This window comes from Ahaetulla prasina, chromosome 6 (assembly GCF_028640845.1).
Source record: "Ahaetulla prasina isolate Xishuangbanna chromosome 6, ASM2864084v1, whole genome shotgun sequence".
NCBI lineage: Eukaryota > Metazoa > Chordata > Lepidosauria > Squamata > Colubridae > Ahaetulla > Ahaetulla prasina.
This window is the reverse complement of record NC_080544.1, coordinates 82,222,045-82,236,071: the sequence shown is the minus strand read 5'-3', so window position 1 is coordinate 82,236,071 and position 14,027 is coordinate 82,222,045. Positions and strand designations below refer to the sequence as shown.

Here is a 14,027-nt window from a genome sequence, read left to right as displayed (position 1 = left end):
AATAATATAGACAAGTAATGCCAGTCTTGTCTGAAATTTGCTAATATTGCACTGATATATTATTAACTGCTTGGAATTTTGGACATTGTCCTGCAGTTTAAAGCTGAAATATAACTTTCCCCAGGTTGTGAAATGCAGGAAATTTCAGCTGTATCAAACAGAATGAACAGGAGAAAATAGATGTTGTGTTGGGAAATTCCAAAGCATTTCACCATAGCATGGATTTTTACATTTTAAAAAAAATCTTTTTATTAAGAACAATTTTCAAATTCACAGATTGAGACATGATTTACATTTGAACAATGTTAACTGTGATAAAAAATATGGGGTTTTTTTTCTCCTGTTGTTTCAATCATCTATGAGCTGTCTAAGAGTTGTTGCCACCAAATCTGACAGGGTTTGTTTAAACAAGAATTGTGCAACCTTCCAGGCTGTTGAAACTAAACAAAAGCTTGCAAAGGGGGAAATACTGAAGATATTTAAAGGAGGTGTTCCTGGGTGAGTCCATTGGACTAAAACAACCTCAAACATGAAGCTGTCTGTGATAAGCCACTTGTTGGCTTATTACTTGTTCCAAGTCTCTGCAGTAACCAGAGAATACTACATTGGAATTAATGAAATTGATTGGAATTACGCTCCAGGAACAAAGAACATCCTAACTGGGAAGCCCTTTTCAGAAGATGAGTAAGTCTCAACTTGTTTAATTGGGCTCATATAAGTTTTCACATTTTTACAATGAACTATTTCTTTCTAATCAGCAATGACTGGATGCAAAAAAGCATGCGTGCCTGTCATTTATACTAGCCATGGGGAAGACATTTCAGCCTGAAAACAAACTTGCAGAAAAAGTTTTGCTTGTCAAAATCTTACCACACATAACACTAAGGGGATCGGAGCCTTGCCTTTCTGCACCTGCATGTGATTATAATCTTTTACTTTTGTTTTGCATTGTATATGATGCACATTTAGTTCTACAAAACAGAAGTTTTATGACTACAGTTTCATGTGTTGGGGTTGGGAGAAAGAAGCACTTTTTGCTAACTGGATCAAAACCTGAAACTAGATCATCCCAAATACTTTGTACAGGTGTGTCATAAATATGTAAATGTGTTTAACACAATCTATTTAGAGATATTTTGTTTTACTGCTTAAGGGAAGAATCAGTCACCTTTTCAGGCATTGCATTGCATTTATTTGGGTGAATTTTCATGAGATATCACTTGAAAATACCCAAGAATTCTACCATTTTATTATCAATTAAATTCATTTTAGAAGAAAAGTACTTTTTCTGCTCTAGATCTCATGGTGGTAACACTGCTGAGCCTTGATTCTCAATCTTGGAAATGTTATGAAGTATTCCCCAGTCAATGTGGGAACTCTGGGAATTGAAGTTTCCACATCTTAAAAGTTCCCAAGGTTGAGAAACACTTCTAAAGTTGTTCAAGCAGAGAGGTTCTAGTGGAAGCAATGAAAAGTTGTAGAGAAACTATTCAATCTTTCATTTGTCAGTGTTCTTAAACAAAGTGGCAGGTAAACAGGAGACATATGGATGGGAAACAGCTATGATAGCTGGACTTCCTATAAAATGTCTGGAACAAAGCAGAGCAATTGTAGAATATGGAATTCTAGTGAGAAGTTGGTACAGAGTACAACTAAAAGCTCTACTCTTTGGTATCCTATTTAAAGATGATGCAGAATGCTGGAGTAGACTAGGCTAGATTTTTTTTAAAGAAGAAAGCTGAACATTCAGACAAATATTTGCAGTGTTACAGAAGCAAATTGGCCCCCAAGTTTTCTCCTGTGGCCCTAATACTGGGTTTGTTTCCTCTGATGCTTACTTCTCCCTTAGTACATTTCCTTTCCTCTTTACAAAAGAGGTTGAGAGGTAGCCTGCAAGCAGGGTCTTTGAGGACCTGGAGACAGAATGTGTATAGTCACATCCTCTCCTTCCTACATTAATATATGTTTTATTTCCTCCACTGTCTTTCCTCCACTGAAGTCAGTAACCCTGTAATGTTTCTGCAGAGACAGTTGAAGTGCTGAAATAAATCTTGCCATTATATTTTAACTGAATAGTGGTGGTGTTTTGAATGAAGAAAAATGATGCATCTGGCTTTTTCAAACAGTTTAGATGGGATCCCTTCATATGTGAAACTGGAGTGATTACCTTTATTAATACACACATTTAAAAAAAAAAAAAAGAATCAGGGATATATTTCTTCTGTCTCAGCATAAATGGAAGATAAGGTAGATGTCCTAAACAGTAGTGAAAGGTATGTCACCACCTTATAGACTCCACCTTTCTGTTACCTGAACACTTTCTTTTAGTTGTGAGAATCAGAAAAGACCAGGGGATTATTTTTAGGACTAGCAAAAGATTTCTGATAGGTTAAAGTGAAGTGAAGAAATTAAAAGACGCTTGCTCCTGGGGAGGAAAGCTATGGCAAATCTAGATAGCTTACTAAAAAGCAGAGATATCCAACAAAGACGCCAATTGTTAAGGCTATGGTTTTCCCTGTTGCAATATATGGCTGTAAAAGTTGGACCATAAGAAAGACTGAGCGCCAAAGAATTGAGGCTTTGAACTATGGTGCTGGAGAAGACTCCTTGGACTGCAAGGCGATCAAACCAGTCAGTCCAAGAAGAGATCAACACTGACTGCTCTTTAGAAGGCCAGATCCTAAAGATGAAACTGAAATACTTCGGCCACCTAATGAGAAGGAAGGACTCACTGGAGAAGAGCCGAATGCTGGGAAAAATTGAGGGCAAAAGAAGAAGGGGTCAACAGAGAATGAGATGGATGGATGGAGTCACTGAAGCAGTAGGCTTGAGCTTAAATGGGCTCCAGAGGATGGTAGAGGACAGGAAGGCCTGGAGGAACCTTTTCCATGGAGTCGTGATGGGTCAGACACGACTTCGCAACTAACAACAGAGTGAAGTTATTGAAGTTATATTGGATACAATGAAATGGAGGGGAAACCATTGTATCTATGTTTTGTTAATGCATTTTTAAAATATGGTTCATCTCGGATTGAATACATCAATAATAACTGGTAACAATAACCCTTATAAGCATTTCTAAATCAGTCAAACTGATCTTGGCATTCAGCCTTTGCGTAACTTGGGGATTGTATTAATCAGCCTTATGTTTTCTGGGGAGTGGGGGAAGTAGGTAAGCAGGAAATGGAAATGCAGAGTTCATTTTATTATCATCCAGTGGTTGTCCAGATGTTTATAACTCAGATCTCCTGTTCTAACAAGAGCAAAAGAGAACATGGATGAAGAATGCTTGAAAAATATAAAGTAACAAAAAGGCAGCAGTGACTGGAAATATTCAGTCTCTGACAAAAGTTAACGCTTCCTTATTCTTGAAAATCCATTGAGGATGGTTACATTACACGAAGAAAGCCTTGTCTTACAATGTTCTGTATTTCATGTTTAATCTCTATTTAAATGCTTCAGGCCTCAGGGATCTTAGTAATAAGATTTATGTAGGTTTATTTTAAAATGAAAGCCATTATCTTTGCAAAAGAAGAATAAGGAAAAGGACACAGTGCCCATGTCAACAGGAAATTAACTGTACAGTTCTAGAAAGTCCATACATGCCTCTCTAATTTAATTAGTGTCTCACGAAGCTTCCTGAAAAACAAGATTGTTAATGATTTTTACAAAGCAATATTGGTTTGCCTTTGAAACTGTACAGTCCTCTCCATCAGCTGAGGCTTCGAAGCAACTCATTGGTTAACTGAACAAAATCAAATCTGCCATACATTCCCAAGATTGCTGGGAATCAAACGGTGAAATGAAATAAAAGGTAAATGCTGTGATGTGTGGAATTGTTGAACAGAGACAAAAGTGAGTGACTGACAGAGTTAAGAAGTTAGCCTGGGGAGTCCTTATAGGAAACAAAATGACTCCAAAAGGTAAATCTAGTGATCAAGGGGACAGAACAGTACAATGTTCATTGTTCTGTCAATTTGGGCACTCCCATCCCTGCCTTGCTGTTGAGCTTTTCGAGTGGCAAGATAACTTTTAAAATGATGGTGCAATGCAGTTAAAAAACACACCAATGTCTAAGTACAATAATGGAAGTTATAGAGCATAAAGACAGAGGCAAGACAAAGTAATCCGATCAAATTTTGAATGAAAAAACACGATTCCTAAATGCATGGTTAGTCAGGCATGAACAAAAGTTACTACACAAACTTTCATCCAGTGCTCACCTATACATTTTTATTTTTCAAACTATAGTGCAGAAGCTAGTTAAAATTGACTGCTAAGCGTTTCCTGTTAAATAGCCAGAATCCACAAACTTGAATTTCTGTTCTCAAAAAGAACTTAATTAATACTGTCCATTTATTTCCAGTTTGAACAAGTATGCATAATGCAATCAAAAGGAAAGTGAGAATTACTGTTGCATTGCAGTACAGTACTTGTGTTGCTGTTTTCCAGAACTAAGCTCTTGTATGCTACTTGCAATAGGAGAATATCTTATTTCTTCTTCCTTTTCCTCATTTACTATTCTCTACAGCAGAGATGTAGACAACTCCTTCACCAAGGAAACATAACTATAAAAGAAAGAGTGACCCAGAATCAGAAAGCAATTAATTGCTCATATTTCAGATATGACAAAACCCGAGTATGGGCATCAACCCAAAGTAACAAAATCCTTTTTATACCAAGCACTTTAGACAATCTACATACAACAATATCATTTATGTCAGCTTACCTCAGAAATGGTAAGCTGGTGCACATGTACAATGGGCTTTATCGAGATATTAAAATATAGCAAACATTTATTTTGTCAAACAGTTCATTAAATGTTGACGCCACTGTAGTAACTTAGTCTAAAAGTTGGTTCCCTGGACCATTGTTTAAACAACTGCAAGCAGACTTCCTTGTTGTCAGTGAACAGAGGGACTCTTGTAGGATCATAGGAAGACTATGAAGCAGAGAATCAGAAAATTTTTACCTTAAAGTATATCCATTCTAATGTGAAAATAGTTGATTTGCTAATATACTTGCACTCCTATATTTCTTAATAAGTTTTACCAAAGAGAATTCTGTGAGAACTGTGCTTGGAAAAAACAACAACGAAAAAAATCATTTTAGCTCAGGTAATCGCTGTATATGGTTATCATACTTGTACTGAAAAAAATCTGGATGACCACTACAAAGACACCTCTGCCACGAGACAGACACTTCTATTTCTTGTTGCCTATTTTTTTTATTTGATATAGCTGTTGTGACCCAGATTCGAGCAGGTAGCAACAAACGCAGTCCTTAGTAAAAATACACTTTATTCAAACAGCTGGGAATTAATTTATTCCCAGCGCCGGGTAACTCAAAACGAAACAAAGGCTTCACAAACAAACAGCCTTTGGTTATCTCAAACCTGGTTCAATCTGGATAACTGTCAAGGTCTTTTCTGATAAACGTCCAGAGCAGAGAACAGAGCAAAGAGCGCAGCTGCAACATTGCTTTCCGGCAAACTGAGACACCGGTGCTGGTCTCCTTTTAAACCTTATGGGAGGGGCCAATTATCTCTTGGTCCTACTCCCGAGATGACCTCTCTGCTTGAGCTGCTCCTGCCTTCTGGCAGCTCGCCTCATGCAGGCATTAGGAACAGGCTCATTGCAGTCCGATTCCGCCGACAGCTCCCCAGGCTGCTGACAGATCACAACAATAGCTGCCTGTCTCACACAAGTATCTCTGAGTAAGTTACAAATATTAAAACATAGAAAGCCTGCAACATACAATTCTGGGTTCCCAAGATTTTTTTTTTAAATTCACCCAACAAAAAACACCAATAACAACAGAGCTCATCTATTCATCTGTCAGCGAGATCACCTATGCCATGAAAAAGGCTAACAGAGTGACTCAGTTTTTTGCAGACTAGATATCTCAGAGTAAATGTTATGCATGTAATAAAGATAATCTTGTTCTGATACACAGAGAGAACTAGGTTTCCTTCTTTAAATACTTTGGATGGAGACACTTAAGACATGCAAATGCTGGCGTGAAATAGATAGCACAGGGTCTGTTGTGAGGTATGAATCTGTCAAAAAAAGCTAATGTAGTTCAGGGGTGGGTTCCAAATTTTTTTATTACTGGTTCTGTGGGCCTGGCTTGTTTGGTGGATGTCGCTTGGTAGTCATGTGACTGAGTGAGTGTTGTTAACCAGGCCCAAGTAGATAGTAGGAAATTCAGTCTGTGAAAAAACAAACTTTATTCAAACAGCTGAGAATTACTTCATTCCCAGTGTCACTCAACTCAAATTAAAACAAATTCCTCCCAACACAAATTCCTCAGTCCTATTGCAAACCTTGGTCCAATTAGGCAAACTGCCAAAGGCCTGTCTTGGCAAACATTCAGAAGTCACAAAAATAAATATAAGACGTAGACGAAGCAGAAGACGAAGCTACCAACATTGTTATCCGGCAAAGCCCAAACGCCATTACTGGTCTGTTTTAAGCCTTATGGGAGGGGCCAATCATCTCTTGGCCCTACTCCCGAGTTGTCCTTTTTGCTTGAGCTGCTCTTGCCTTCTGGCAGCTCTTCTCATGCGTGCATTAGGAACAGGTTCCTCCTGTTCCTCTGTCTCACTACGATCAGTCTCTGGAGGCTCTGGAATCCGCACCTCACTCTCTGATGGCCCTGGTCTCACCTCAGCCTCATCACTGTCCAACTCCGTTGCCAGCTCCGCAGGCTGCTGGCGGACCACAACAGTGGGAGTGGCTTGGTGGTCATGTGACTGAGTGGGCATGGCCAACTCGAAGTCACTCAGGGCAAGGTGGGGCAGCACCTTGCTGTGAGTGATATCGAGTTGGCTATGCCCACTCAGTCACATGACCAATGTTGCAAAGACAGGGCAATTTTCTACGTACCTCCCCCGTCTTGGGCTGACAAAATAAAAGTTTGCCTGCCGAGCCTGCCTGCCGGACTGGAAAATGTGGGTGACCTGTGTGTGTGTGTGTGTGTGTGTGTGTGTATCCCTCTGCAAGGATTTGGAGGCAGACACCGCGCCTCTGAGGAAAAGAGGTGGCGGTGAAAGCCCTGTCACCCAGGAGTGGACCGTGGAGGGACATGCCATATGCCCATTGCCCTTGCCGCCGCTACTTTTGCTGTCGGCTTCTCAGTGCTCTTAAAGTCAATCTTGAAGAGCTGGAAGACATTTCCTTAGATCACCACCAAACTCATTGTTGGGAGTGTCAGGCTAGCCCCTGAATACACAAGAAGTCTTGGGTAAAGTTCTTCCAAAAAATGTGTTTGTTTGCCCTGTGATATGAGGCTGAGAAGGAGAAGACTTCCGGGCGAACGACCAGCAACCGGGGGACCAGTTTGGGGGCATGGCCTGCCGGCCATCACTAACAGTTCAGTGACCTTGGCCAAATTTCCACCAACAATTCAAGCGAATCGGTGAGAACTGGTAGCAGCCCACCACTTATGTAGTTGTATAATTCTGATCACCTTGTTAAGAAAATGTGAAGAATAAGTGAGTTGCACCTAATTTTTACAACCTTTTCTGCCATGGATCATTAGCAAATCACTGTTAAAGAAATCATGCAGCAAATCCAGCTTCCTCCACTGATGTTGTTTGTTGTAAGATAACTGGGAAAATTGCAAAAGGTCATCATATAACTCTGGGATGCTGCAACTATTGTATACACATGCTGATTGCCAAGTGCCTGGATTTTTATCAAATCATTGTGTGGATGGTGCAAAGATGATAAGTGTGAGGACCGGTGTAAATCTCTTTTTTCAATACTGTTGTAACTTTGAACCGTCATTAAACCAATGGTTGTAAGTTGAGGACTACCTGGTATTGTAAATAATACATTATTTTGAAAATCTTGCATTGATATAATTATCTGTATGTTTTCTTTTCAGGGAAGCTAGTGTCTTTCTGCAGCAAGGCCCAGATCGTATAGGAAGCACATATAAAAAAGCTGTGTATGTGCAGTATACAGATAACTCGTATAGTCATGTTGTGGAAAAACCACCATCGCTGGGCTTCCTGGGCCCAACTATCAAAGCAGAAGTTGGGGACTCTTTTGTCATTCACTTAAAAAATTTTGCTAAAAGGGCCTACACTCTACATCCCCATGGTGTCAGATACACAAAAGAAAACGAAGGTAAAACATATGCTCTGTTTTAACAAGGCTTCAGTTGGGTGAATTCAGAATTCCTTCTGGAAAAATATATATGAAAATTGTGTTGTATCTTGTGAGGAATACATTTATTTATAGCCACAGTATTCTGCAGAGCTGCACATATCAATATTCAATATTTACATCCATTGGATTTATATGACATCTTTGAATGTTCAACTGAAAGCATAAAATGAAGTACATAAGATCGAGATTGTCGGGTCCAGTTCAGTCCTGGAGTTTGATCTCAAAGTTCTCTGCTTGTAACTGTATAAGTGTAGAACTTTCAGTGTAATTCAAAACACTGTTTTAATATTGTTATGATGTGCATATATAATCTATGGGAGAAATGTGTCAACCCATTCTAATGTTTATCTATAAATAAGTCAGGGATGGGCCTATTCCCATGATCCCATGTGAATCTTGTACATTGAAAGTTGTTATATACCATATAAGGAGTGTGCTATAGTTTTCACTCAGGTTCTCCAAAAAGGCGGGAAAATACTTGAATCTCATTCGTTAAGCTGTCTGGCAGCCGTCTATATAAAGAGGACACTGCCAGACTAGCACTCAGTTGGGTTGTACTGGTCTACTAATAAAGAGCTGTTGTTACTGAAAGAGCTGTGTCCGTCTCTTCCATCATCGGATCCAACAATAGTATACTTTAAATAATGTTTAGTTGATTATAGATCATTTTTGCTTTTTTATTTCCATCAATGGTCAACGTTGAAGGAGAGGAAAATTAAATATACTTTTACTTGACTTCAGTAAGTCTTTTTATATTTTGTATACCTACAGACATTCATATATAGGTATATGACTGCATATATTTTATGTACATGCAAATACATAAGAATTCTTTCTGAGATATTATTTAAAATCATAATTATTGTAGGACAAATTAAGAAACAGCACAAAAATATAATCAGAAGGTATAACTATATAACATGAACAATTTCCTATACTTCCTAGGAGCTTTATATCCTGATAATACCAACCATTCACAAAAGAAAGATGATGCTGTGCAGCCAGGAGAACAGTATGTTTATAAGTGGGATGTTACTGAAGATCATGGTCCAGCAGAAGGAGACAATAACTGCTTGACAAGGATCTATCACTCTCATATAGATGCCCCAAAGGATGTCGCCTCTGGACTTATTGGAGCTTTAATTACTTGCAGAAAAGGTAAAAAATATGACAATAAAGTCATTGAATCATAGAGTTGGGAAGTCTTTGGAGATTCTCAGTCATCCAGTTCATATTTATCTCAAAGATGGTTTTTTCAAAAGGCAACTGGACTGGGTTTTTTTGAGGAGGAAGAAGATGATGTTTTGCTTCTCATCCAAGAAGCTTCATCAATTGTGATGGTGGGGAATTGGAAGGATTGGTTGCCTTTTGAAAAAAGTCCCTTTTTGAGACATAGAGTTGGGAGTTTGGGATGATACATCCATTCTCTTGTTTGGTGCAAGAAATCCAATATCCCAGAGAGGGGGTTGGCTAGCCTCTGCTTGAAGACAGCTAATGAAAAAAAGCTCAAATTATCTCTGCCTAACTGGTGATAAAGACCTATTGGATATTTTAATTGTAGCAAAGGAGAGACAAGGCATTCTCTGTTCAACTACCAGTGTGCTGCTCAAAATTTCTTTGAAATTTCAAATGGAATTTCTGCGAAACTCAGAAATTGTAAATAATAACTTGTTTTTCCCATTTTTCATTGCTCGTAATGATTAAAGGTATAAGAATTCAGGAATTCTTTGGGCTACTATATGGAGTGAGTCCATATAGTACTCACTCATTACCAAGAAATAGAATTCAAAAAGTTGCAATTTTATAAATGACAACCATTGGTCTTTCCACATATCCCTACCTCATCTACTGTGATGATGGTCATTATGTTATGCCACCAGACTTGAAATCTTGAATTTAGAAAACTTAGAACTCCGCCGCCTTCGACAAGACCTGTGTTTAACTCATAGAATCATCTATTGCAATGTCCTTCCTGTTGAAGCTTCAGCTTCAATCATAGCAAGAGTAAACAATAGATTTAAACTCAATGTTAACCGTTTCAATCTTGACTGCAGAAAATATGACTTCTGTAACAGAGTGATTAGTGCTTGGAACACACTACCTGACTCTGTGGTCTCTTCTCAAAATCCCCAAAGCTTTAACCAAAAACTCTCTACTATTGACTTCACCCCATTCCTAAGGGGTCTATAAGGGGTGTGCATAAGAGCACAAACATGCCTACCGTTCCTGTCCTATTGTTTCCTTTCATTATATCCAATTAATATAGTTATTACATACTTATCCTCATATATATGCTTATATATTATATAGCTATTTTCATGCTTATGCTTATATATACTGTTGTGACAAATTAAATAAATAAAAATAAATAAAAATGTTAATGCAGCTTTTTGTTTCCTTGTGCCCTCTAGATATGTTAGGAATATAACTGACAGCTGGGGGATTCTAGGAATTATTTTCCAGATGTGCAGATGGCATCAAGCTAAAGAAAGCAATTGAAATAATCAATTTCATTGGGAAATGGTCTTAAAAATGTTATTTTCCCTTAAGGCACCCTGAAGAATGGAAAAGATAAAGATGTTGACCGTGAGTTTGTCTTGCTGTTCTCTGTGATGGATGAAAACTTCAGTTGGTACTTAGATGAAAATATTAAGAAATACTGTTCTGAACCTGACAAAGTTGACAAAGAAAATGAGGATTTCCAAGAAAGCAACAAAATGCACTGTAAGAGCATCTTTCAGAATAAGTTTTGTTCTTTTAAGAACTTTGTTTGCATGAATATTCACAATGCCTAATGGGTACTAGAGAAACTTAGGCAGGTTTCTGTAGTTTTCCACAAAACCATCCAATTCAAGAATATGGAGCTTTATGTTTGTGATAGTGAATCATTTTACATAGTTCTACAAATTTTTGCACAATGTTTTCACTGAAACATATAAACAGCTCTTCATTTCTGCAGATATTTCTTTTATGGCAACTCTTAAAGCTAAGCAGATATAGCTCTGCTTGGTTGATAAATAGAAGACAGTTGAAGTGCACTAATGTAAGTTATAAAATATAAATGCAAGACTTACATATCATTACCACCATTGATGAAATCAATTTAATTAACATTTCTATCCAATGGAAGAAAATTTTGTTTAATTTCACCAACCTTGATTGATATTAAAGATTTGTTAGAGCCAGTATCAGTGATATTTCTCTTCCTCTCTCTCCTTTAAAGCAATCAACGGATATATGTATGGGTATCTTCCCAATGTCACAATGTGTGCAGAAGAGAAAGTGAAATGGCATCTTTTTGGTATTGGCAATGAAGCTGATATCCACTCCGTTTATTTTCATGGGCAAATATTGACAGAAAGGAAGCATCGTATCAACACAATCAGCCTATTCCCAGCTACTTTTGTGGATGCTCTTATGGTGCCCAAGAATGATGATGAATGGTTGCTTAGCTGCCAAGTCAATGATCATATAGAAGGTATGAAATAAATGGCTGTCTTCTGTTTTTCTGATAAAGACTTCCACACAGCTCTGAGCTAATTTGAAAGTAGCTTTTGAATTCTGTGATCTTACTGGTTCACGAGCTGAGCACATTTATCTGGAATATTCCTGAAGTGTTTCTCTACCCCCACCCCATCTCCTGATCTTTCAAATTGTAAAGATGGAATTTTAGTATATCTATCCTGCCAAAAAAAACAAAAAACCCTGCAAAGTATTATGTGATGTTCATGACTTAATATGAATAATAAGAGTTGGGTTACATGTCTTGAAAAAGTAAGATAATATTTTTTTCTGATCTGAAGAATCCAGAGACTTAGACAGATAGAGAAATAATAGATAATAGATAAACAGACAGGCACAGATAATATCTGTACTGTTTTCTTCAGTATAAATGAATAATTCAAAATCCCAGAAGTAATTTCATAACCATAGTAATGCCACAATGATGAAATACATATATCATGTCACCACAGTGTAAATTCCTCCCATTTGTACTTGTATCATGTATCACATGTAAATATGTAAGAGGTAAAGTTGTGTTGCAACATTCCCTTCTTAATCCTTCTATGGATGCCTTCAATCAAAGAACCTTCGATGAGTGAATTATTTCCTGTCTGAGATGTTCCTGAAACTCTGCCTAAGGCTTTCATTGTTTAGAAGTTATACAATGAAAATTATCCCTGTCTTATATCTATTTTCTGGGTTCCTTGTTGGCATGTATTTTTGAAGGGCAGGAGGAAGTTTAAGTTTCTTAGTCTATGGACTTCTTGATCATAGAGAGTTTACATGATCAATGATCTTTGTTTTCCTTTTCTTCAGGTGGCATGCAGGCCATTTTTAAGGTGAAAAACTGTGGGCATCCTTCTCCATCTGTTAACAACCAACACCACACTACCCTTATTACCACAAGATTCTATTATATTGCAGCAGAAGAAGAGGAATGGAACTATGGCCCATCTGGCACAAATGAGTTCACAAAAGAACCCTTAGATCTAGATGAGTAAGTGATCATTTTTTGCAGGCAGCTAAACTATTTCATATAAAATGTTTTGCTGGCATTTACTAACATTCAATTGTAGGAGTAGATATGAAGAGGTCCAAGCTAGCACACATTTTTTCTTCAGTTCAAAAGTCTTGTTATCAATTCCTGGTATACTAGAAAGCAGAGGGAACTTTGTGTCTGAACTGACATTATATTGCAATAGGATATTTTGGAGGAATTCTTTGTGATTTTTAAGCCAGTGCCCTTCTCTATAGAAAATTGAAGGAAATTGCTGAAGTAACTTTTAATTATTTAGTTGACTTTTAGAATAAGGAATTCGATGTCGTGTTATAATTCATGAATGAAAGGATGCATAAAACAATATTCAGAGCTTAAAATGAATTTAATGCAAGAATAATAACAAGTGTCTGATATGTAGAATAGATCATGGGTGTTAAACTGGTGGCCCACGGGCTGCATGTGTCACATGCAGGCCAAACCCACCCCAGCTCTATGAAGCTCAACTTCACAAAATGTCATGTGGCCAAACCCAGCCCAGCTCTGCGAAGCTCGAACTTCAGAAAACGTCATGTGACGGCAACATGACATCTGTGGACTAGATGCCTCAGAAAATCTTCAGCAAATATTGGTTACTGTCAGTTTCCTGTTGGAGATCCAACTTAAGACTTGAAACATTAATTCACATAGTTTGGTCTTGTCCTATTAGTATTGCATTTTAGGCTGATATGAATAGGACTATTAATATTTTACTGGAAGAATGTGTTCTTCTTGGCTGTATCTTTAGTATTTGGAATGCAGTAAAATTTCAAAAATGTGGATGTTTGATAAACAGGACTTAGCTAAAGACTTATTATATACAACAAGGAAAGAGAAAGCTATACCAGATTTTCTGGTGGTGATACACGCTACCATTATCTAGAATAATTTTGGGTTTTGATTTTGAGAAAGGAAAAAGAATGAGATGGTAAAGTTGAGTTAATCTATTTATGATATAATTTAAAGGCCTGGTTTTTTTGTATTTTCTGGTTTTTTTTTGTGTGTGGTTTTTTTTTTATATCCCACCCGTCTCCGAAGACTCAGGGCGGCTTACACTATGTTAGCAATAGTCTTCATCCATTTGTATATTATATACAAAGTCAACTTATTGCCCCCAACAATCTGGGTCCTCATTTTACCTACCTTATAAAGGATGGAAGGCTGAGTCAACCTTGGGCCTGGTGGGACTTGAACCTGCAGTAATTGCAAGCAGCTGTGTTTATAACAGACTGTCTTACCAGCCTGAGCCACCATAAACAACCAATATGTTGTTTATGCATATCAGCTTTATGATTATATTCAGGAGTCGG

General features: G+C 37.7%; 1 protein-coding gene across 1 annotated transcript in view; it reads left to right on the top strand.

Moving 5' to 3' along the window:
- Positions 1 to 378: 378 nt before the first annotated feature.
- Positions 379 to 14,027, top strand: part of CP (ceruloplasmin) — a 32,371-nt gene continuing 18,722 nt past the window's right edge. The window contains exons 1-6 of the mRNA XM_058189306.1: positions 379 to 684; positions 7,891 to 8,135; positions 9,123 to 9,335; positions 10,728 to 10,901; positions 11,401 to 11,655; positions 12,498 to 12,678. Coding sequence (XP_058045289.1) covers positions 530 to 684; positions 7,891 to 8,135; positions 9,123 to 9,335; positions 10,728 to 10,901; positions 11,401 to 11,655; positions 12,498 to 12,678 — 1,223 coding nt within the window. The 5' untranslated portion in view covers positions 379 to 529. The remainder of the gene's footprint in view (positions 685 to 7,890; positions 8,136 to 9,122; positions 9,336 to 10,727; positions 10,902 to 11,400; positions 11,656 to 12,497; positions 12,679 to 14,027) is intronic.